General features: G+C 35.3%; 1 protein-coding gene across 2 annotated transcripts in view; it reads right to left on the bottom strand.

The window, feature by feature from the left end:
- The window catches only part of LOC106155583 (uncharacterized), a 106,468-nt gene that overhangs the window by 19,470 nt on the left and 61,217 nt on the right, over positions 1–25,781 (bottom strand). Inside the window, exons 80-126 of one of the 2 annotated variants that reach the window (XM_087004879.1) lie at positions 25,437–25,750; positions 24,859–25,157; positions 24,306–24,505; positions 23,930–24,116; positions 23,534–23,784; positions 23,007–23,326; positions 22,529–22,830; positions 22,082–22,284; positions 21,388–21,574; positions 20,966–21,189; positions 19,953–20,266; positions 19,405–19,703; positions 19,000–19,202; positions 18,617–18,803; positions 18,071–18,223; positions 17,726–17,857; positions 17,077–17,183; positions 16,641–16,806; positions 16,056–16,291; positions 15,547–15,793; positions 15,207–15,275; positions 14,158–14,217; positions 13,533–13,783; positions 12,818–13,137; positions 12,314–12,618; positions 11,864–12,066; positions 11,201–11,387; positions 10,564–10,808; positions 9,746–10,092; positions 9,200–9,498; positions 8,750–8,952; positions 7,200–7,383; positions 6,817–6,954; positions 6,391–6,528; positions 6,058–6,161; positions 5,514–5,682; positions 5,017–5,258; positions 4,324–4,576; positions 3,729–3,886; positions 3,038–3,262; positions 2,638–2,726; positions 2,245–2,369; positions 1,936–1,974; positions 1,559–1,660; positions 997–1,101; positions 409–537; positions 72–257 (exon numbers count right to left, since the gene is read on the bottom strand). In XM_087004879.1, coding sequence (XP_086861005.1) covers positions 72–257; positions 409–537; positions 997–1,101; positions 1,559–1,660; positions 1,936–1,974; positions 2,245–2,369; positions 2,638–2,726; positions 3,038–3,262; positions 3,729–3,886; positions 4,324–4,576; positions 5,017–5,258; positions 5,514–5,682; positions 6,058–6,161; positions 6,391–6,528; positions 6,817–6,954; positions 7,200–7,383; positions 8,750–8,952; positions 9,200–9,498; positions 9,746–10,092; positions 10,564–10,808; positions 11,201–11,387; positions 11,864–12,066; positions 12,314–12,618; positions 12,818–13,137; positions 13,533–13,783; positions 14,158–14,217; positions 15,207–15,275; positions 15,547–15,793; positions 16,056–16,291; positions 16,641–16,806; positions 17,077–17,183; positions 17,726–17,857; positions 18,071–18,223; positions 18,617–18,803; positions 19,000–19,202; positions 19,405–19,703; positions 19,953–20,266; positions 20,966–21,189; positions 21,388–21,574; positions 22,082–22,284; positions 22,529–22,830; positions 23,007–23,326; positions 23,534–23,784; positions 23,930–24,116; positions 24,306–24,505; positions 24,859–25,157; positions 25,437–25,750 — 9,406 coding nt within the window. The remainder of the gene's footprint in view (positions 1–71; positions 258–408; positions 538–996; positions 1,102–1,558; positions 1,661–1,935; positions 1,975–2,244; positions 2,370–2,637; positions 2,727–3,037; positions 3,263–3,728; positions 3,887–4,323; positions 4,577–5,016; positions 5,259–5,513; positions 5,683–6,057; positions 6,162–6,390; positions 6,529–6,816; positions 6,955–7,199; positions 7,384–8,749; positions 8,953–9,199; positions 9,499–9,745; positions 10,093–10,563; positions 10,809–11,200; positions 11,388–11,863; positions 12,067–12,313; positions 12,619–12,817; positions 13,138–13,532; positions 13,784–14,157; positions 14,218–15,206; positions 15,276–15,546; positions 15,794–16,055; positions 16,292–16,640; positions 16,807–17,076; positions 17,184–17,725; positions 17,858–18,070; positions 18,224–18,616; positions 18,804–18,999; positions 19,203–19,404; positions 19,704–19,952; positions 20,267–20,965; positions 21,190–21,387; positions 21,575–22,081; positions 22,285–22,528; positions 22,831–23,006; positions 23,327–23,533; positions 23,785–23,929; positions 24,117–24,305; positions 24,506–24,858; positions 25,158–25,436; positions 25,751–25,781) is intronic. The other variant, XM_087004880.1, reaches the window with a different exon arrangement.

The raw sequence follows: 25,781 nt of genomic DNA, 5'->3' as shown, positions 1-25,781 counted from the left end.
TTAAATTCTGATCCAATTCAGTGGTCAGTAATTAAGTTTCACATTTACTTTAATTATATATTAATTTTTACCTTGACAGGTTGGAAGCGTGTCATTCCACACTAAGACTAATGGCTGGACAGTCACAGTGCTATTGTCTCCAATTACCACATCACTTGTTCCATTGCCATCTGTTGTCACATTGATAGTGATATTTCCAACATTTTGACTACTCAATAAAGGCTGAGTTATACTCCTCTTCTTTCTTCCTGATCCAACTAAAATGCAACACTGTGTTTAGCTCATTTGTTCATTATGATAATTTAATGATTTTTTACATAACTAAACAAATACAATTTCCTTTTATTTACCGGGTTGTGATTTCTATACGAATTAATTAATTAATTAATATCAGGGAAATTTCATTACCTGGGCAGATTTTACAGGTAATTGGGCACCTATGTTTGACAAGAATCCCTTCAACCAGTTCTTCCTCACAGATTCCAGCAAGGGCAGAGCAAAGGCTCAGACTATCATTGCTATATGTGTTGCAGTCAACTAAAAAGAAACAATTTATAAATCAATGGATAAATGAACATGATTCCACATAAAAACACAAATTCCCCAACAATTACATTCAGGCCTCTGGCTCACAACACTGACACAAAATTTCAGTTTAAAGGAGTTATTTGTTTAGAAACAAATCACATAAAACTTACCAGTACATTTTCTTATTTATTTTTTGTTACATTTACTGTTATAGTAACTATAATACAGATATGGTAAACATATTCAATGAATAAATGATGTAAAGTAGAATACATGACAGTACAAAATATTTATATGAGTGATAAAATTTTTTCATGACACATTCTATTAAAATCTAAATGTGAATTACAAAATATGTAAAATTATTACAGAATGACACTGGCAATAAAACACACACGCACACATAATCATAACAACTTATTTTTTCATAGTAATAGTGTCAGAAATCCTTTGCTCTTTGTTACTTACACTGGTCACATGTTTGCCCAATATAGTATTTGGAGCAAGAACATGAGCAGGAGTCATAGCTAAAAGTTCCCTCATTCTGACAAGTTAAAACCTGTTCACAAGTGGCTGAAAAAGGATAAATACAATATTATTACTGAATAATTAAATATTTATCAGGAACTAAGATCTTACACAAAAAATCTAAAGAAGCTACTATGATGTCATATAAATATTCTCAGATGTATTTCAAATGTGGTCCTTTGTCTTATCCTTGACAAAAGTTCAGTATCTCCAATACAATATATACTGCACATGGCATTTGTAAACGCTATCAGACATTGATGCAAAACCATTACATAAGTCAACAATTTATTCACTCTAAAATATTATCTATTTTAAATCAACTTGACCAAAATTTTCATGTTACATAATTTGGAAATAAGGGGGGACTCTCCCACTTCTTAAACATTTTATTTTAAATCTAGCAACTCCTCTTCCACAAAGAGGAAAATTACTATTTGTGTTATTATTTCCACTAAACGTGATCCAAATGTTTTCTGATATGATTGATCCCTTATCTTACCATTTTCACAGCGCAGACCTTTATATGCCACTGAGCACTGGCATGTGCAAGTGGTGTAGTTCATTGGTTGCCCATTCTTACAGGTAAATCCACCACACAAAGCTGAAAATACCGAACAAGAACATTAAGCTATAAAGTATACTGTACTGCTACTGAAATTTAGTATGAGGGAGGTTTGTGGTATTCCTTCTCCCCTTCCACTTTTGCATTTAGTGTTATGGTAAGTGATTAAGATAAATTATAATTCTCCTCTGTGTCAACAGATGTGTGTGTGTGTGTGTGTGTGTGTGTGTGTGTGTGTGTATGAGAGAGAGAGAGAGAGAGAGAGAGAGAGAGAGAGAGAGAGAGAGAGAGAGAGAGAGAGAGAAATCACTCACCACAGGACAAGTTTTTGGCTTGGCAGTAAGGCTGTGTGGCTTTAAGTAAGAAAGAATTACGAATGGTTACAGCCAATTTCAGTGCATATTTAACATTTCAAGACAGTTTCCCCTCCCCATGTGTACCACTGTCCTGTTTTTTGCTAAATATATTATATAATGACAAGTGTTTGAAATGAAAAAGAAATTACAAAAGCCATTCTTAAACAAAACAATAACTTATCAATATGTTAAATATATTTTGTCAATGACCAGTTATTTTTGACATTTACACATAAAAAATATATCGATACAGCCCTAAGTACATACCACACAGATTGTCAGCAACTAAGCAGCTTTCTCTGTTATCATCATCTGTATTACATGCTGAGCAAGGTGTACCATTCTTGAATGGCATTTCATTGTAGACTCCACCCACAGCAGGTGCAGGGGGGCTATTGAAATATAATGTATTTCACCCTGTGACTGTATTGATTGTATTTTTACAAATAATAAAAATTAATCAATTTCATCAATTATTTTGATACATACTGTTATCTGTCCAAGTGACTTAAATCTCAAGAGAAGTATGAAATATTTACAGTCATACTTCTTGCACAATGATTCAGTGAAAAAAATCACTGAAAAAGACTACAGGTGGTATGGTTAACATAACTATAATTTTTCAGGAATTTATAAGCTAATTATGTCAATTATGCTTACCCTGGTGCATATGCACAAACAGCTTGATGGACACCATTGAGACAGTTACGCAGTGCACAGCCCATTCTTGAAGCTTTACTCCACACAAGCTAAAAAAAGTTATACACATATCTGTTCAGTTATACAAAATACACCACCAAAATTAAAAAAAAGTAGTTTTTCAGAAGTTAAAATCTTAAGTTCACTGCTATTTTCCCTTTACTCACACCTAAAAACAGCATTTGGCCCTAGAAAAATCTTGTAAAACTTCATAAAGTGATATCCTATTTCAATTACTTCCCTGTTTTTCAAAAATTGACCTGCAGAAATAGCAACATGTCCTAACTAATTAGGAACTTTATCAAAAACCTCCTCCAAGATAAATAAATAAGAGAAATTTTGAATTCTTTCAAAATCTTACCTTGTATGGATCTTCCTTGCATGGTGTAACTTCACACTGTGGTTGTGTCGATATCCAGTCCTCATACAATGCTAAGATGCCTTCAACAAGAGTTTGGTTGCTGATATCAAGTGTGATAAGCCCTATGGGTTCTCCTTGTTCTGTGATGACAGAGGCCACAGCAGACATATTACACATTGCTACCAGCCGTGCTGCAACACGGTCAGCTAGATAGTCGCCCCAAACCTGAAGATGATATTTAATCCTATATTCCTGCTTCTAAAACTTTTCATTAGTAAGGGATACAAAATGAGTGTACCAAATAACAACATTGTTTTTCAAAAGTGTATTTTACATTCAAGTAAATGCTACAGGTATATATATAGGATTAACAGTGTACAACTAGGTATGGAAGGTACTAACACATACATGTACTAACCAGTAATATGCTATCATAATTACAGTAAACCTTGCCATTTTGTTCTCAAAGTAATATGTAGTATAATTAACAATGAACTGAATTTCTAAAAGATAATTATTTTAAAAAAAGTAGAAACTCACTGACTCAGCTTTTTTTCTTTTATAGATTACAGGAACACATATGTATTCAAATATATTACAAACAAAGCAGTTGTGTATTCTCAATAAAACTCATTGACTCTGTATCTTTTACCTGTATCTTTTACATATACCCATATTACAAAGTACTCACCAATGTTCTCATGTCTGCTGCCTGCATCAGAGTAGCCACAGTTGACCTATTTGCATTGTGTATTGAAACTAAAGCTTCTGCTTCCTGGCTGCTGATTTCTATTGGTGCTGTTGTGGGAATCGGTGCAGTAATCACAGGAACTGTTGGCAGGACACTCACTGAAAAGGTATTAATTATTCCATTCTTAGGTTTTCATGACTTATATTCAAAGTGTACCACACTTAATTTTGGACAAGATTTTTAGACACACAAACACCCTACCAAGTACCAAGGAGGGGGATAAAATTACAACTGCTATGCAATGCCAATCTGATCCTTCTACCTTTAATTCAGCACCTCCTCCATTAGAAGAATTGAAAGGGTGCCACTGCACCACTTAAAGCAGTCTTGTAACATTTTATGAACAACTAAGATGGCTACCACAACAATTATTTTTGGAATAGCAGGCATCTAGATGATCTAGGTGACACAGATATAACTTGACTTCCTAGAAGGGTACAGTGGCATTAAGAGATCATTTAAGAGAGGTACATGTACCACTGAAGGGGTTTTGCTCATTCCTAAAGATTCAACTGAACATCAATCATGCACTTACAGAAAGTACACTGGAAAGGTACCATGCTGAAAACATAGCCTTGTGGGCATGTCCATTTCATCCCAGCATCTGAGAGGTAGCCAGGACTCAGCTGGATGCCTGGACAATCTACAGTGTCCTGGGTAAAGAGGTACAGGGAAGCTGGGCTGACAGAAGTTACAGAGGTAAGAAGATCAGATATGGTTCTCCCACAAGTTTCCAGTGCCATACTTATGGAGGTTGCAGTCACCACAGTTTCTGCATAGAAGTAAGCCTGTAACAAATCAACATCAAGTTATACAATATAAGGGAACATTCCCATAAAACTATCATACTAGCTGGATCAATCTAATTCTGCAGGGATTCTTGCTAAATTGCATTCTGTGTAATCAGCTTAATTGTCTGACTATTGTTATTTACCCCCTAGCAGTTTGAGTAGGTGTACCAGACATTTAATCCACTTACAGTACTTTGGCAAGCAGGCTCCGTAGAGTTAGATTGATCCAGCTAGTATGATGGGCTTACAGAAATGCAGTCTAAGGTGCAAATAAGAAGTGCATGTACAGGTACATTAAGAGAAGAGATGGGCATTTTTAAACTTTATCTTACTCAATCACCTATAACTTGGCATATAGATGTAACTAAAATAAATAATAATTAAATAATGTATAATGTATAAAAATTAATGTTAACTCAATTGTTTACTCAATGTACCTCTGTGGTGTTTGATGCATTGACCAGTATTTCCCCAGTATTCTTTAGTTGAACACCTGGTATTCCACCACACTCAGGCAGAAGGGCAAATATGGAAGCAGTCTCTGGATATGTGTCATCCAGTATGGCTCTAATACTCTGTGTGAAGGTGTCACGGCAAGCATATGGAAGGATTGGTTGAGAGGCATTGTTGCTCCCCATTGTACCATTGAAGGACAGGAGGAAGGATGGTATGGCTGGAGCTAAAACAAAGATTACAGAATACAATAGACTTAGAGATTCCATGTTTTAAACTATCCATGCACTTTTGTTTGTTACATGACAGTTAGAATGTGTAAAAATACTTAAATTTTAATTAAAAAAAATATATAACAATTCTAAAACTGTTAGATTGCTATAGAATTTTTTTTTTTCGGGTGTAAAAATACTGTCTAGTTAATTTTAACCTTAAAATATATGGTTCTTTCAAAATCAGATGTGCTACTACTATTACTCACCTATAACTGTTACATTTGCTGAGTACGTCACTGTCCCAAATACATTGGAAGAGGTGCAGACGTAAGTGCCAACTGCATTTTCATCAGCAGACAGAATGGTGAGGGTAGCGTTGCTAAACTTCAACACAATGTTTTCAGATGATTCAATGATTTCACCAGAGGTGGAGCCCTAGAAAAAGGTGAGTCTCATTAATTTAGTCATCAGAATTAAAACCAAATAACAATTTTGAAATATATATTATATTTGAATAACATTCATCATAATGTGCAGTTACTGTCATTTTCTTTTTATTACAAGACAAGAATGTTTCTCCTATCTAGTTTATTGCTGTTACCCAAGCTCACCAGTACTTGCAATAACGTCATACACAGAAATGATTATTCTAAGTTGGAACACCCTAATATTTAAATGAAATTATTCTCTTCAGAATTAGATATTGAAACTAGGCAATGAGTTGGCACAAAAAACTGCACCTATTTCATTTTGAGTGGTTGCAAAAAGGCCAAATGGTTTGATTTGTTACTGATGAAGCATTTCTCTTACCTTATACCATAACACAGAATCTCCATTACCATAGCAACTGAGGGTCACATTATCTCCATAAGCAACATGGGAATCTTGGGGTGTGGACCATAATACAGGTAAGGCTGAATAATAATAATAATAATAATAATAATAATAATGCAAGCATTACCATATTAAAAAACTGTCACATTAAAAATGTATCATTTATTTTGTTAAAAAATCAAATTTGGTTTCATCTGTAAAGGCTACATCACCAAGATTACTTTTGTCCATAGCTTCATCATTAAATAAACAAAACTGCCATTTTCTCTTAACATAAATGATGTTCATATGACCCTATAAATCATGTACCTCCAGTATACACATCCACTGTTGCTGTATCTCTAACCCCTGCTGAGTCATTAACTGAGCATATATAGGAACCAGCATCAGCAGTGCTGATGTTCATTATCATCAAACCTCTGCTGCTGTTGACCATGTACTTGTCTCCTAAAATATCCAGATAAAATATAAGGCTAAAATAAAAAGAAGCCATGCAGTCTCCCTTCTCCGTCACTTTTCTTTAAAGATTAGCAAGGAGGATATGTGCATATTGCACCATATTGTATTACTGTACAGTGACTAAGGGAGATAGCCGTTTGCCCAAGATCTGTCTTCTTTATCATTTTTTTGTTATGTAATTTTATATAATTTTCTGTAGCATAATTTTATAAAAGTAAAATGTTTAATCAAAATTATACACAAGAATAACATCTTTTCCCCAAAAAATAACTTTACCTTCTGTCAAAACAATTGCACTGTCTTTAGTAAACTGCATTCCAAGTGGAGGTGTCCACAGTCCAACAGCTCTACATTGGATAGTGTCATCAGAATTTACCACCAAATACTGTGGACTTGGAGCATCAACGTATGGTCCTAGAAGTATGAAAGCCATGTTGTACATAACAGTGATACACAGACATGGTCAGTGAGTAACAACATCTTCTCACATCATTCTGATGAAGGGCTATGTCCAGGGTGGCCATAACTCAAGATATGAAAATATTTCAATTTGTGTTTTATATATCCTCCAACTCTCAAGATAATGAACATTTTTGCACAAATTACTGTTTAGTGATCTAAGAAACCTTCAATTCTGATAAATGATGTAATATTCTTACCTGTGCACGTAAAGCCATTGCCTGTGTAAGGTGACCTACAGAAGCAGTTTCTGGTTCCTTCCCTGACAGAGCACTCTGCATTACTGTCACACTGAACTGAAGTATCTGTAATTACTGCAGTTCCATTAACCTTTTCACAATTCCATTGCATGGAGCAATTGACTGACATCCATTTTTCTCCCAGCTAAAAACACAAGGTATTCATTACAAAGAATGTTCAGGAAAAAAAATTAAACTATTTGTAAATTGAGGTCAATTTGAACAAGACAGCACTGTTCTGAAATGGGTTTATTTCCATTTTTAACACTTTTTTAACATAAAACAAAATAAACATTTTACTGCCATTTTATATGACCAACTAAGAAAATTGATGAGATGGGAAAAGTATCAATAGAACAGTGTTAAATGTCCAATTTCCTCCATTCTGAGATTCTGAACATAGTAGATGATTGAATCTGACAAACTGCAATGATATGAGTTTATTTCCATTTTTGACACTTTGTTACACAATACATGATAACAAGTTTACCATGTTTTTTACATAATCAACTAACAATGTTGTAAAGATGCAGGAAATATCAAACAAACACTTTTAGGCATCTTATTAGTTAAATTATGAGACTGTTAACATGCCTAATAATTGAATCTGAGGAAATGTGAAAAACAGTATAACTTCTAAAATAATGGCCCGATTATGCTGATTTTCGAACTCAACCTGCGTTTTAGTAAGATTGACCACTCCTGTGAGTATAATTACAATTGGCCAATCCGTTTTTCTTATATTGTGTTATCAGTGTTGTATTTATATTGAAAATAGTGAAAAAACAGCATAAATTCCCTAAAAATGGCCCAATCATGCTGATTTTCGAACTTGACCTGCGTATTATGAATATTCATCAGTTCTGTAAGTTTCAAGTCAAAAGGTAAAATGGTTTTCCACTTATCGTGTTATCGGTGCTGCATATATGCTGAAAAAAGTGAAAAAACAGCATAAATTCCCTAAAAGTGACCCGATCATGCTGATTTTCGAACTTGACCTGTGTATTATGAATATTCATCAGTTCTGTAAGTTTCAAGTCAAAAGGTAAAATGGTTTTCCACTTATCGTGTTATCGGTGCTGCATATATGCTGAAAAAAGTGAAAAAACAGCATAAATTCCCTAAAAGTGACCCGATCATGCTGATTTTCTAACTTGACCTGCGTATTATGAATATTCATCAGTTCTGCAAGTTTCAAGTCAAAAGGTAAAATGGTTTTCCACTTATCGTGTTATCAGTAAAAGTGCACGGCGACGACGACGGCGACGACGACAGACGCAGATGATGGCTATATGTACAGACACATCTGTGTCTGTACATAAAAAAAAAGCCAGGGAGTAAAACAACAACTACTCTGGGACTAATACATAGATGCTTTAGAAATAGAGACCATAGCTAATCAATTCTGACCAAGCAGTCAGCAATTAAAATCCTACAAATAACAAGTTACAAATCTTGTGTGGGTGCCCCTGAATGTGTGTGCTGGTGTATGTATTTGTACATGTACATACCTGGTGGTAGTTGCCCCAAGAATCCACACATCCACAATGAGACTTTGGTATACACTTTGTCCCACTCAGAAGATATCCTGGTTTACACATGCAACCTGCCACATTTGCCTTCTTGCATGTCAGTGGGGCAACAGGATTAGCACATGCAGCAGGGCAGGCAGAGGTGCTGGATCTGAACACTTCATCTTCACCACAGGATGGTTCTTCAACAAAAAACATTTTTTTGTCTAGTTAGCAAATAAGTTCTGTTTTAACTATTTTGCTTTTATTTATATCTAAAGATTCAATTGCAACACTACATGAATACATATGTGAAAGAATTAGATTGACATTTCTTACCTTGTTTTCACAACATGTATAAAGAATTTTATATCAGGCAAAGTTTACTTAGCTATTTTACAATTAAGAAATAAGAAAAAACTGAAAATATCAATTAATTTATATACATACCACATTGTGCTAAAGTCCAATATTGTTCTCCATAAGTTGTTCTTGGACACTGAGCTGCCAACACCTTCAAACTCCTACAAGCAGCCGCTTTAGCAGTTTCAGAATCACCATTTCTCAGAGCTTTACAAACGTCTTTGGTGCAGGCATAGTACATTTGGTCCACATCCACTTTTCCACTCATTACACAGCTTGCAAATGCTGCACTACGATTGTTCTTGATTAAACCACAGAATTTCGTTGTTGCTGCAAGCTGCATTTCATTTTCAGAGCACTGGAAATCTGCTGTTTCTTGTGCACAACTAATTTGAAATGTTACAATAAGTAAATTATACATCAACATATTAAATTTATACTTATTGTACTGGCACACATAATTCACAAACACTGATAAATTTATTTTTGTTACCTTTGAATCTTTGAAAATCATAATTAATTCAAATTATTACATATGCCAGATGAAAAGGTGCTGATATGGTGCTGAAGTGAAGGCCCATAAATGCTAAATTCAAATACAAAAGCATTCAGTATTTGTGAACAGTTACCTACCTTTGTGACAACATATAGCTTTTGCTAACCATGGAATAGATTTCTTCTTTCGTCAGGTTCCTGTTTGAAGTGACAGCACTTCCATTCCTCAGGTACAAATCATCTTCTTTCAGGCCATTGAAGTTGCCACATAATCCAGTCAACTTTTCACTAAACCTTACAGTGGGCAAGGAAATGGAAACCTTGCCAAGTTGCTTATTAAAACCCATTACCAAAATCAAGGAGTCACCAGTAGAGTTCTGCCACAAAGATTCAACATAAATTGTATTCTGGGGACCCATGTATACATTATGTCTGTCATTTTCTCTCTGTAGGCTAAATGGTACTGTCCTAGTTATTCCACCCACCTACAAGTAAAAACTGAGCTAGGAGCTGTTCTTATACAGTAATATAATAACTACAGAAACTTAAGGTTTTCATATAACCTGCTGACTAACTGTATTATAATTTTCTTTGAAATTTTACTTCCCATTACTCTATTCATAAACTATCATGATATATCATACCAAGAAAAGTTAAAATTTCTCAACAAAGAATATGGTAATTACTTGATCTTTTTAATTATCAAACTTTTAGATACATATCGTAATTCTATAATCACAAAATGATGTTTCTATAAAACATTTGTGGTGCTTTTACTGCATAGAACAGAACTATAAGTAGCCTGCTTTTTCATTTTGTTGCTTACACTCAAAACGAATGTTGTAATGTTAAGAACTTATGACTAAAAATACAGTATCTGTAAAATTCACAATTTTCACCCATTAAAAAGATTGAGTAATTACCATATCAAATCATCAAAGACACAACTTTCGTACCTGAACAGTGTAGTCTTTATGGATTTTGACATTTGGCAATCCAGTAAACTCCACCTCAACCCTCTCAATAGGGGCAATATCCAGGCCCTTGTCTTCCGACTCATATGTCACAAAAATGTTGACTGGGTAGTCCGTATTAGACAGGGGAAGGACAAAATTGTAAGTGCAATTGCCTCTGAAGCTCATAAAGGTCTGGTCAAAGGTTATGAGATGTGGATCTCCATAAGCCATACATGTTGATCCAGCTGAAAATAAAAACAGAAAAAGGCGTACATGTACATCATCCTATGCTATTTTAGCTAATTTTGTCTGGTATCTAGAATAAGAGGAAAATACAGCAAATTTTTTCATATGGTAAAATATGTAAATAAAAGTGATCAATGCTGCTCTTTAGTTAAAGGTTCATATAATTTGAAAACATTTCACATGACTGAGGTAAGAATCTTTTATCATCAATGCAAACATACTTCAGAACAACCTTACATCTACATGCACTATTAAATAGCCACTATAGAATATCTAAATATGCGCACAATTTGATAATTTATTGTTTAATTAATGATTTTTATTTTTTCTTATTTCAAGTTGACTAATTAATATTCCTTTTCTCAAAGAAACTAGTGAGACTCTTTCCAACCTGTACACATGTCACCACTACCAATGTCGTCTTCTGCAGCACAATAACATCCTCGGATTCCATCCACAACTCTGCACTCAGACTGTGAGTTACAGCTGGCATTGTTTGCCACAATAGAAGGTTGTCCCATCCTCAGTTCACATCCATGCCATGTTGAGCAGTCTTCTGACATCCAGTATTCATTCAACTAGAGTTTAGAAATCCAGGAAAAGTTAATACTTATTAAAAATAAAGATTATTGATGCAAAAAGAAAACAAGTTCTGTGTTGATGTCCTCATTATTCTATCTTACGGTGAAGCATAAATAAGTTAAAAACAAGTATCAAAAAGACCTTTATTTTGTATTATATAAGTAATAAGTCAAAACCTTTAAAAGGCTCTACCATCAACAGGTGTTTGCTTGTAAATATCAAACTAACATGTGACTCATGGACATGACCAAGTCAAGTATTATAAGTTTACAATTCCATGCTAACTACTCCTAATTCACAGCAGTGCCTTTAGAATAAAAGCTTTATAGAAAATAATGACTGGAGAAAGCAACACAGTAACGACCAACTTGCCATGCTTTCCATGAACTAGTAATAACAAAGTAAAAGAGAAAAAGCAGGCACTTTCCCAACTACACGTAGTAAACAAGGACTCAACTTAATCCTAAAATACCTCATGATAGTTCCCAAAGCTGTCAGTGCATCCACATTCACTCTCAGGCACACAACGATAGCCACTTCGAATGTACCCATTTTCACAGGCACAGCCCTCTGTTGGTAGTGAGGTGCAGTCCCCAGCAGCATTTGGACTGTGACATGTGGCTGGACAGGAGGTGGTACTAGTTGAGTATACTTCATTTGGACCACAGGATAAGCCTAAAGAAAACATCACCAGTTGATGAAATTAATAAATTTTACAGTTTGTGTCTAATAACAATACAGATGGTCTGCATGTATCTTGTACCCTTAAAGCTACGAAATAAATGTCATTGAAATAATATGTAGGGAATAACTGGATCATGCCAGGTTTCATCCTTAACCTACATTTTTGGACAGTGTCACTTAGTAATCACCATAAGTTGGAAGCAGAAAAAATTAAAAAAAAGAACAAATCCATACTCACTGCAATTTGAGACACTCCTCCATGCTTCAGTGTAGCCATATCTTCTACACTCGCTTGCAAATGTCTCCAGGACTTTACAGGCCATCTGCTTGGCTCTGCCTGTGTTGTTTACACCAAGTTCAGCACACACATCAGCCTGGCAGAGACTGTACATGCCTTCTATATCAATGTTAGCATTGTGGATGCATTCAGAGAACACGCTACTGCTATCTCTCAACAGTCCACAGTATTCGGTTGTTTTTGCCATGTCTAACTGATCCACTGTGCATGTAATGTTGGGAACAGGCTCAGCTTCACCAAAATGACTGAAACAATAGAGCACACATGCTATTAACCAAATAACTTATATGTCCCCTCCTCTTCCCTCCCTCAGTGTAAATAAATTTTATCAAATTGAATGGAATTTTCTCATGATGAAACAAAAGTGATAATTTGTTATTATGGTTAAGTACATGTATCATGAAAATCATGACCAGTTAGCATGACATGAGTCAAGTAATTTACCTGAACTGCAGGTCAAGAATGCGATAACTGTTGCCTATCTGTGCATACACATTTTGTATATTTTCACCAACATTGCTGACATCAGTTCCATTGGCCAGCCTCAAATCATTGGTCTTATCTCCATCAAAATTTCCACATATGCCACAGGTTCCTGAAGCATATTTTCTTGGTACCATGACCTTAAGCATTTGGTCACCATCGTAAGTAACCATAAACCCAGCTGTAGTGACCAGCTGTATCTGACCCTGTGAGTTGTAGGTGATGTTAACACCTGTACCTGGTATGGTGTAAGGTAGAGCTAATACAAGTTCACTGTTCACCTGTGAGAAAAAAGAAAGAGCAAGACATCTTATATACTACAAAAACATTCCATTATGTCAGAAGTAGCATTCCCTACATGATGGATAATTGACAATGAATATCTCCCGAATTATCTTTAAAGTTGAAAATAATGCATTTGGATTAGTTACCTGTGTTTGTATTAAAATGACAGTGATCTATAATTCTACCCATTCTTTTGGTACATGTATGTGTGCACGCATAAATGTGCCCATGTGTAAATGCCTATTTATAGGCATGAGGGTAGGGTATTTTGGAGAAAAAGATCGACTGGAAAACTATTTTTCTTCTACTCTTAATCCACGCAGCTAGTTCAAATACAGTAACACTCACACTCAGTTGAACACTGAAAGAACTTTCCCATTAAATCAATTACCTTAACAGACTTTCCAATGCCAAACACGATGGTGTTATTGTCAACTGAAGTTTCTACAATGATTTTATACTCCATTCTGCTTATTCCAACAATAGTCTCCGTTCTCGTGGCAACTTGGAATCTATTCATGTCTGAGGAGACTCCACACAAACTGATGAACTGGTACTTAGCAGTCCCTTGGAAAGAAATGATTTGGCCATCCAGGGTCATGTAGTTGATTCCACTAAAGGCAGTGCAAACCCCAGGTTGTTCTGTATATCAAAAAAGAACAAAAAAAAAAAAAGAATTTAATATATGATTTATAAAATGACATGCATAATCGGAATTTTGATATCAATAAGCAATATCTTTTTTGAAAACCTATATTGACCTATCTATAGTTGGACACAGGTAAAAATCTTAAAATTGTAACAAACATGAGCCACCTTTGTCAATTTGTTGTCAGTTGAACTAATCAAATGCTTGTAATAACTGAAAGTAATGAATTTGTATTGGTCTTACTTACATGTATATCAGACATGAGCCTGGGTTAAAAAAAAACCTCCGATAATTTATCGTGGGACCCAAGCTCATGTCTGTTATATACAGAATTATGACTTTTCATTACTTATATAATAATACTTACCTTCCACTGGTGGCACAGTTGGAGGAGGTCGTGTTGTAGCTATCTCTGTGATATTTGTCACTAAAAGAAAAGGAAATATGTAAGGTTTAGCAACTGTCATTGTTATCAAAATGTTATCAATTTCAGATACATTATCAATAAAACAATCATCTTGGTATAAAAAAAAGAACAAAAACATCCATTCTGTTATATATGAATTAATTCAAATATAACAATAAAAAATCTTACATTACTCATTTTTCAGAAAATGCAACAAAATTGCAATTTTGTAACAATGAATGTGTACCAATCTGAAAAAGAGGAGTATGTGCCACTTCAACCTTGTGAAACCATTTCCATTGTGTGTGAAATAGTTGAAAGCCTGGATTTACACCTAAGGTGGCCATGCCACTGCAACTGCTGTATGAGTGTCTCTAATGCAAATCTTATACAGTAATTCAGGATTTCCAAATAACAGCACTCAAAATGTGTAGATCTGTTGTTCAAAATGCAATCAATAAAAGAACGTATGCAGTCAGTGGAAGTCACCATTTAAAAAAGTGCAAGTTGGAAACCCTGAAATCCTGAACCCTGAAAATCTGCCATGATCATGTGTAAAAATATAGAACCATGAGCCCTAAGTTTACCTCTTGTAACTCCTCAGTTTATCTTACTGTGCTTATTTTTTCAGAGATGGTACATTTCTATCACAGATTGCTACCACTTGCGTGTTCAAGCAATTCCACTGATGTATTTTTACCCTGTCTGCTTATTTAATTCCAATGTATATCAATCACCTGCTGTCATCTATAGACCTTACTACACCCAGTTAAGAAAGCAACCACCACCAAATAAATTCTGGCAACAATTAATAGTAAACTAAAAAAGTATACACGACACCTAAAAAAGTGATGAGTGCATATAATCATTTAAACCCTGTTACCAGCACCACTGCCAGTTGTTACAATTGTTACATCTGTTGATTGTGCCATCTTTATGTGGATCCAATATGTTTTAAAGACATCATTCCTGAGAGTGTGGCAAAATAAAAGGGCTGAACATTTACTAACCTGTTGGTGGAATACTCGTACCAGTATAGATATGTGTAGTAGGTAATGGTGTTTTATTACTCAGTTGATCTAAAGGTTACAAAGTTTAAGGTTGACTTTTAAAAATGTACTTCAACTTCAATGACCATGCACTGATGTGTCTAAACTTACATTATCTAAACTGTGACCTTTTAGTGATTAAATACAAGTCAAATCAACAAAATTATCATTGAATCATATATTAGCTGATTAGCATTCAAGAAAGCATCTAGGCCTCTACTCAAACAAAAATAAATACAAAAATACATGTACTTGCATGCAACTATAAGACTGCTTTTATAGTATACATGTACAAGCTTACCATATGGGCATTCCAATGCTGACTCAATGAAGTTGTGCCCAGCTGGGCACATCCACATTTTACCACCTTCATGGAGACTTGGTGGATTCAGCTCTATACCAACACACTCATTGCTGTCATTTACTTTGATGAATTTGGCCACAGGGCTGATGGGAAGAGTCAAAATGGTGGATAAGGCAAAGCCACAGGTTTCCATCTGTCTTGTGGGCTTAGGAGAGCGCAATACAATTTCTCCACTGAAATATGCCTGAAATGAAGGTATTATATTTGAATTGTTGTAAGTGATATTTTTCATGTTTCATTATTTTGAGCCTATGAAACAATAATAAGCTTTCTATAAAAGTTACATTAAACATTATTTAACATAAAAAAATACTCGTAAGCAAGCCAAAACGCAGAATTAAGTGCCATTTCAAATTACTTTGCACTGATATTAAAAAATAACACATAAATGAATCTTACAACGAATCTTATAAAACACAATTCAATAAATAATAATTATTTTTCACCTCAGTAACATTGTTGCTCAAATCCACATTTCCCATTTCTAATGTCAAGTTGACCAAGTTGCTGCATTGTGGCATCTTCTCTACCACCCCAATGGAGGCCTGAAGTGTACTGGTAAAGAGTTCATAGATATGAGAGATGTAGTAGTTCATACAATCTGTGGGCAGTACAGCATGGCTATTGTTCTGACTTGTGAATGTTCCATTCAGAAGGATCTTGTAGTATGGTGCAACTGGAGCTGAAAATAAAAATTGTACCATTTATAGTAATCACACCCTTTTAATTATAAAAAGTTACTTTACTGATCTCTTACTTCGCATGACTTTGAAGACGCACTGTCAGCTTGTGTGCCAGAAAAATGAGATAAAATTTATCTAAATTATATCAACCTACACAATTTCTTATTTATTTTGCATAACACACCTGTTAATAAAATTTATCAGCAATGCACCTGGTTCTAAAACAGTTGAATTGGACTTCATAATGCCCTTGCTATAAGAGAGTTTATAATACTGACAATTACTCCTAGGTATCTCAGTACATTTACCATTTAAGTGCACATAAGGTAATCGGGAAACATCACTTACCAATCACTGTCAAAGTGGCCTGGGACCTGATAGTACCATAGGAATTCCTTGCCACACATATGTACATGTCATCATCTTCTGCTGCTGCAGCCAGAATGGTCAGTGCATGGCCATTAGAACTAAGGCTGTACTTGGAGCTGGCAGTGAGTGGACTCTCCACCATTCCCTAGATAATATGTCAAATTTGGTCAGTGTCATACCCAGTTAGATGCCAAGGAAATTTGTCTTTGCTTTGAAATTTTGCATGGACTACTTGCCTTTGCTAAAGAATGGACTGTTTGCTATCAAAGAGTTCAGAAACTGAACTTAAGCAATTTGAAAACAGAGCTAAAGTGTTTGAATTTACTACTTAAAATACATACATATATATATTTATATTAAACATTATATTAATCTGAAAAAAGTTCCTATTGTGACTATTTCCTGAATCACATACCTTGTACCACATAATAGTTGATATTCCCTCTCCAAAGCAAGTCAATGTTACATTGTCCCCCTCAGCCACAGCTCCACTAGTGGGTGGACCCCATACTTCAGGCAAACCTAAATATTCACAAAAAATGCATGTCATTTTCAAAAATTGTTTCCCTCATCCTATCAATTAAAGGGACTGTAAAAAGGGCCTATATATTGCTTTTGTCCTTGTCCTTGCTAATAAATCTTATGGGGTTGAAGCAGTATAAAAAAGGGTTTGAGGCAAAAATACCAGTACCAAAAAATAACTTCAAACTCTATCTTCTGACTAATGTCTATCCAGCTTGCCTCTCTAAAATATTCCATGAATGTAAGTGTTAAGCATTTCTATAATATCTTATATGTGAAGTACTTTACAGTGCATTATCCATGCAAACAGGAGACTAGCATGCGTTTTTGCATCACACTAACTGTATGTGTGCATGCGAATAGACTATAATACTGTCACTATTAGGTGGGAAGAGCCATCTGCAAAATTAGTTTTTTAAAGAAATATTGTACTTATATTGAGATAATGTTAATAAAAGTCACAGATATTCTTGGTTCCTTTGAAAGATCAGGTTATTTCAGGAATAAACTTTTTAACAAACACTATCTTTTAATTACCATACCTCCAATCTTAACCTGTATTTCTGTATCTGCTGTAAAGTTTCCTTCTGATGCAGCACACCTGTATAACCCACTGTCTTTGTCTGTGCTGTTCTTGATAATCAGACCAGTTGTTCCAATTTCATACTTGTTTCCTTTAAAAATTATTTAGAAAAAACACTGCTTTCTAATTTCATTAATGATAACTGATAATCATATCATTTATTTCACAAAGAAAGCATTTTCAAAAATCTAAGTTGGAATATATTCCATAATCTGCATACCTTTTTTCGATCACGAAGATGAAATAGACTAGCACGTCCAGACATTAATAAAATACTGAATCTCTGGATCCTTTTAATCTTTACCTGGCATAACACTGATCCATTCCATTCTGTCAGTCTTATAGATGCTCCAAGATGCTATCACTGTTTCAGACCAGTTCCCAGTCCTTTGACATGCCACCAGGACATGACCACCACGGCTAAAGTACTGAGTTTCTTCAGCTGTCACATTAGGGGCTAAAAAGAATTGGGCAGAAATGATATTTTCAGTGACACGGAGGTAAATTTTGCAGAAACCAAAATATTAGACCACTTCAGCTAGGCCTTAACTTTTTTAACCTAAATAATCTCAATATAATATGAATATTTTTAACATACAATGCATGTGATATAATTAGCGACAGGATTCCTTGTTTGGTTTCCAGGCTTTGATCTGACAAAAAGACTTTTAAATGTAGTTTACTTGTACAAAAATACAGAAAAATTAAAAATTAAAAAAGAACTACTATTAAGGCTTTGAAAATGTAGAACCTTCTATTAAAACAATAGTATTTAACTGATTCACACTTACTAACATATCTTTCATAAGATTAACCTTTGATACAAAATTAAAACAAAGACAACTCTTACCAATACAGTAGTATCCATCTCCACTGTACGGTGGTGGGCAGATACACTTACGTGCAAAGTCCACCATACCACATTTACCATTGGGATGGCAAGGCCTCCTGTCACCCGTAACTATCACAGATTCCACATCTACCTTTTTGCACTGATATTGTATTGCACAGTCTGATGATAACCAGCTTTGTCCCAGCTTGTGAAGGAAAAATTAAATCTTAAACAATAGAGAATGTTTCAAGTCTTACAAGTATGATTGTTGTAGAATAATTCTGTGTTTATATGTGATGTAAAAAGTAATTTTCTGTAAGTTTTTATCACACTGACAAAGAATACTAATTTTTGCAAGTAGAATTTTTGATTCACACTAGCTGCTATGATTATAAACTCACAGCATAATAGTTTCCTTCATCATCTGAACATCCACATTGGTCTTCGGGGACACAGGTGGCACCACTGAGTAAATAGCCTTCTTTGCATTGGCACCTTTCCACCGTTGCCTTGCTACAATTTTCTGGAGCTCTGGGATTAATGCAAGTTGCAGGACAAGACGAAGATGTGCTGTCATATTCTTCATTTGCTTGACATAGAAGAGCTATAAAGATAAGAAAAAAGTCTCTTTCATACACCAAGTTTGTTTTGTGTATAAAGAAATGAATAGTATTTTAGCATAAATAAATATTGAACATTTAGGAATTTTTAAATATTTTGTTTTAACATCACTTGTTTGTTAAAGTCATCTGTGACTCACAACCAGGTTTTTAATTGAAACCATGGACACTTCAAGACTAACTTACGGCAATTAGCTGCCTGTCTCCATGTAACTTGGAATCTATTGGAGGAGCAAAGGCTTGCAAAACTATCAAGATGGTTGCAAGCTTTTACTTTAGCAAGAGCCCCGCTGTGTTGAAGTCCTCCACAAACGTCAGACACGCATGCCTGGTAGATACGAGCAGTTTGCAAATATCCACTATTTATACACTGGGAGAAGACACTTGTTGTGTCGTTTATCAGTCCACAGTATTCAGAAGAAGTGACATTGATAAGCTGTTCTGCTGTACAAGTACCTGGTGGTATAGGATTTCCAGGTCTACAACTGTAATGAATAGAAAAAAAGTCTTTAAAAAGGAACAGATCTTTGATACAAGAACTATAAACAGGCACCATTGGATTGTTGAAAAATGTACATTCTTCATCTAACACTTTGTCATCTTATACTTTTGAGAAAAAAGGGAGACTATATTTTTTCCATTCTCAAAATCACAAACACCAATTCTACATATCAAATTGGAGACTACAATGCTAATGATACAAATTAATTTTAAAAATTAATGTTTTCACTAACCCTGCAGCTCCACCAGACACTTCATAGCTTCCAGCAACTAAAGCCCATATTTCACTAGGACTTCTTCCACTACTGATATTTGTTCCATTTCTCAGCAGCAAGTCATCCATTTTATCTCCATTGAAGTTCCCACATAGTCCACAAACTCTGTTTCTGTATCCAGCTGGTACGCGGATAGCAGCACTGTTTCCATTGAACATCACTTCAAAAGCAGGACCACTAGACAATCTCACCTGGCCTCTTGTCAAGAGTTCAATCTTCACTTTTTCATCTGCAATCATCCTGGGTAGATAGTTGATTTTCAATCCATCAACCTTTATAAAAACAAGATAATTATGTAAATATATTACCTAGTGAATTTTAGTGATGTTAATCACTTACTTTGGAACAAAGACTTATATGGCACACTACATTATGCTCTTGTCACAACAGTATCATCAGGCTGGCGTCCCTTATCTCTATTTAGGGTTGGGGCCTGTTGTCTGATGTGTTATGCTTCTTTAACTGTCCTCCTGGTCCATTGTTTCTCTCCAGCTAATAGTTCACAGGCTGATATACACCCAAAGACCTGTGGGGATTCAGCCTGATGATGCTCTTGGGATATGAGCAAAACAGCTGTTTTTAATAACTCTTTCTTCCCAAGTAAGTGATTAACATCACTAAAAATTGTTATTTCATACAACTTCTTGGAACCATGAACAATCTTACTGATAATATATAAAGATTATCAAAAACTTTTTGTCATTTTTTATTTAATTATTATTACTATCATTTTCATTTAAAAATAAAATTTCAAAAAAAAAATCTGAAAAAATTATACTTGATTCCTTGACATACACCACCACTAGGTTAATCATTTTGCAACAAAATACCAATGCTGTTATTTGTTACCTTGTGTCTAGCTTGATATCAAAATATACCATACAAATGACTATATCAGATCAACAAAGGAAATTGATATCCTCCCCCCCCCCCCAAAAAAAAAAAAAAAAAAAAAAAAAAAGCTAACTCACCCACACCATTTCACCCGGCCCCAGTGTAACAACATGATTGTAAATGTTCACTTCTACACCAAGTCCTAATGGTCCATTGTTCTGAAGCACTGTAAACCTCATCTGTTCTGCAGTCAAGTTACCACATGAACTAGCCAGCATGTATTTGCAAGTGCCATTAAATTGGTACGCTTCCTCATCAAATGTCACAAAGTTGGTCAGACTTGAGATACATGAACCAGTTTCTGTGAAAATACATACCACAAAACTGCAATTAATCTCTTGTGTGAGCAGTGATAATGACAGTAAATAACAGTTGTAACAGAGCAAATAATATTGCTGAAAGTGAACTCATCTGGTGCAAAGTTATCTATTAGTTTAACAATAATTACATTTATAATCCCCATGAATCAATACTATGAAATGTTAAGTATTTCACTCACCTATACAACTGTAACCATCTCCTTCATAGGGTGGAGTGCAATAACAGCCTCGTTTGCCATTCAACAATGTACACTGTGCATTTGCATCACAACTTGAGCGATTTGTGGTCTTGATAAAGGATGTACCATTCTCATGCACACATGCATAATGTGTCAAGCAGTCAGTTGAGAGCCAGCTTTCTCCCAGCTGAAATTCAAAATTAATAATTCCAAATTTCAGCTTGACCATGTCAAGTGTTCCCTGTTTATATTTTAAAGGAAATAGTAGAGTGAGCTTAAGGTGTTTAAATCAAACAAAACTCCTCTAGTTATACATTCACAAGGCCTACACTCATAGAATGCATTCTTTCTCCATACAATTCATTGAGGGAGGGTTGAGGGGGGGGGGAACTATGTATTTGTGTGTATATAATAGTAAAAAATATTTCTAACATTGCATAAAATCATTAATCTGGTTATCAACTGATAACAGGAAAAGGGTTAGCTAAAATCCCACAACTGAAAATTGCATTTTTTCCCCAAACTAAAAATACAGCATCACCTGCTTGACACTACACTTAAACTACATATTTTGGGCCATTTTTAATTTTTCTAATAGAAAAAGATAACTGATACATAATTCCAAATATTTTGATCATTTTTCCCTTTATCCCCTTAAAAATTCCAATGATATTGGCCAAACTGAGTGTAGCACCTCATAGTAATTTCCTTCAGCATCTGAACATCCACACTGGTCAGCAGCCACACAGGTGTCACCACTGAGTAAATAGCCCTCTTTGCATTCACAGTCTTCCACTGGGATTCCTTCACATTCATCAGGAGCATTGGGATTTTGACATGTAGCAGGACAGGCAGATGCAGTTGGGTTGAACTCCTGATTACTGCCACAACTCAGGGCTATAAACAGAACAAAACATGCATTTGCCAATGACCAAGGTTTAATTTCAAAACAGTTTGTAATATTGCATAACAAGAAAACTATTTTTTCAAATTACGTATCCTACATTGTCCCCATCATACATGTATGGTACATGAAACAAATTTGATGTCCAAAAACTATTGAGAACTTCACAATGGCCCATTCAAATTTGACCACCTTTTTCATTTTTTTAGAACAAGAAAAAAAGAAGAAAATACATACGGCAATTAGTAGCAGCTCTCCATGTCACAGCTTGATCTGCTGCAGCACATTGATCTGCCATATTTGACAGAGCTTCACAAGCTGCTTCCTTGGCTGAAGATTCATCAACATAGATCAGCTCGTGACACACATCAAACCGGCAGTCAGCATATAACTGAGCAACATCCACAACACCACTTTCAACACAGGATGAGAAAACATTATCACTCTTGTTCATAATGCCACAGTGACCATCATTGTCTACTATAGCATTTTGACTACCTACGCACTCAACCCAGTCATCAGGACTGCCTGCCTGGCACCTAGTTTCAAAAGGAAAGAAGTTTTGATATTAACGTAATTACAAAATAAAACATTTTATAATTTGCTGAAAAATTACTATATATTACTATATTTAGAATGAGTTATGGAACATTTTTCACATTTCAGTTCCTGCATAATCTTTACAATCATTAACAGTAGATCAAGTCAGACTTACCCAACTGTTGATGGATCTGGAACCAAATAGCTATTACCAATTTGTGGATAGATGTCCCTCTTCCTGCCACCACTAACATCTGTTCCATCTGCCAGACGAAGGTCATCTGTTTTATCTCCATTGTAGTTGCCACAAATACCACACATCTGGTTCATGTATTCAGCAGGTACCCTTACAGAAGCTTTCGTGTTGCCATCAAATATCACATTCAGTCCAAAGGTGGTCCTCACCCTCACACGTTTTTTGCTCAATCTTCTTATGCGTACCTTTCCTCCTTCAATATTTAACACACGAGGGAGACTCTGCATTTCCCCATCAACCTACAATCAGGAATATTATGTGCAATCACTGGTCAGAAAATACAATCACAATCACCCACACAAGTAAATAACAGGCTATTATCCAGATAAATAACAAAGAGCTATATCTGCATTTGTTGGAGCAATTCAGAAAACAAGACAGATTAAAAGACAAATTTTGAGTTATATGGGACAAAGCTACATCCATTAATCATGAAATTTACTTACTAAAACCACTCTCCTTTTCTTAAGAGTGATGACATGATTGCCAACAGTCACTTCAATATTGCGTGTGAAAGAAACTTTCTTGCTTCGTCCACGGTGTTCTTGTTGGACAGTTACTCTAAAGTTGGTCAGATTTGAACCACTTGCAAGACAGCTCTTTGCTGCATCGTATCTACAAGTCCCTTGGAAGTCAATCTTCACTCCATCAAAGGTTCGGTAATGAGGGTCACCATAGATCCAGCAGGTTTTTGTGGCTATGAAAGAGAAGCAATATGGTTTTATCACTCTTCTGAAATACATTACCTGAAAAGTCTCAATCATAAAACAAATCTCAATGGAACATAGCCAACAGGTAGTTATTCTAAATTAACATTTAGTTAATTAGTACTTATAACCTACCTCTACAAGTGTAACCATCTCCTCTGTAAGGCCAATTACAATAACATCCCCGTATTCCATTTTTCAGCTTGCATCTGGCATTTACATCACAACTGGGTAAATGAGTATCTCTAATGAAAGATGTACCATTTTCTCGCACACATTCGTGTTTCACTGTGCAGTTTTCAGAAATCCATGAATGGCCAAGCTAAATGTAAAATTTAATGTCATGGCAAATCATATTTGAACTCATGAATGTCTGTTTCAAACAATATGCATGTGACAAAGGTACAATCTGTAAATACACATACAATTAATTTTCCTACATTTTAATATTAAAATAAGAATAAATATATTACAATAAACAATATCTGAGTCAGCAGGATAAAATGTGTACCATGTAATAAATTCCCTGTCCATCTGTACAGCCACACTGGTCCTCAGGTACACAGGTGTCACCACTCAATACATAGCCATCTTTACACTTGCAGTCCTCCACTGTGCCAGCCACTGTACATTTGTCTGCTGGAGTATTGCAGGTTGCAGGGCAGGCTGGGGCCACGGGGTCATACACCTCATCCTTACCACAAATCGGATCTGGAAAAGAAACAAGTATACTTTTTTTGTCAACCAACGTTACCATGATATTGGCCATTGGTCACAAAGGAATAAGGCAAATTTACAAAAGCTGAGGCAATGGAGCCATCCTGCCAACTGATGGTACCCTTTGGTTCCTTTATTCAGATAATGGTCTTTAAGTTGTCAAATTGATAAAAGGAAAACACTATCTTATATTTATTTGGAAAAAAAACGGTGCTCTGTAGATGATTGAATGGTTTCGCAAAAATGCATTCATGCACTGGCCTCTCTACCATGCTTCTTAAATGTATTTTTATAGGAAAGTAAGTCAAAAATATGTTTTTGGTATAATAAATACTTTTCACACTTACAGCAATTAGCAGCATTTCTCCACTTGACATAAATGCCATATTCTGCACAGCGTGAGGCAAACCCTTCTAAGCGCTCGCAGGCAGTTGCCTTTGCTGCAGAGATCCCATATGCAAATGATTCACAAACATCAAATTCACAACTGAACTTGATCTCTTCAATGTCTAAATTCCCACTGTTGATACACTGTCTAAAAACACTGCTTGTGTCGTTTATCAGGCCACAGTAATTGGTTGAAGATACTAGCTCCCTTTGTGAATCTGTACATTCTATCCAGTCATCTTCTGAGCCTTTCTTGCACCTGTAATGTTTTCATTTTGATGATAAAACTTGGGATATAAACCCCTTGTAATGTAAGACATTATTTGCAGATCTTGTTAGGCAAAGCCAAAAGACAACTTACAATAAAGTGAAACATAAATTTAAAACTTTAATTACTTCAAACTCTATATTAAATTAAACAATGGCCTGTTTACTGCAGCCATATGTAAGTAGACCTGGTTTTCACAGCAAAATTCAATGAAGTTTTTTAGTCTGCTAGTATTTCAAACTGAGCGGCACAGTGCACAATCAAACATACCCTGGAATACCAGCTCCTGGGATTTCATAGCTGTTACCAACTAGTGCATAAGCCTCTTTTCTCTTTCTGTCATTAACATTAGTTCCATTTGCAAGAAGGAAGTCATCGGCTTTATTTCCATTAAAGTTGCCACAAATCCCACACATAAGGTTCTGGTATTGTCCAGGAATTTGGACTTCCACTTTGCTTCTCCCATTGTATTCAATTTTCATCCCAAAGTCTGTTACAAGATGAACGGTTTTCCTTTTAATCTTGATTAATGACACCCTTCCACTGGCCAAGGTTGCTGGTAGTTGGACCCTCTTATCATTGATCTAAAATAATTTTGTGCTATCATAAAAACTG

Source organism: Lingula anatina, chromosome 2, assembly GCF_051362555.1.
Source record: "Lingula anatina isolate TDL-2025a chromosome 2, LinAna3.0, whole genome shotgun sequence".
Taxonomy (NCBI): Eukaryota; Metazoa; Brachiopoda; class Lingulata; order Lingulida; family Lingulidae; genus Lingula; species Lingula anatina.
The sequence above is the reverse complement of the archived record's forward strand: the minus strand, read 5'-3'. Positions and strand labels throughout refer to the sequence as shown.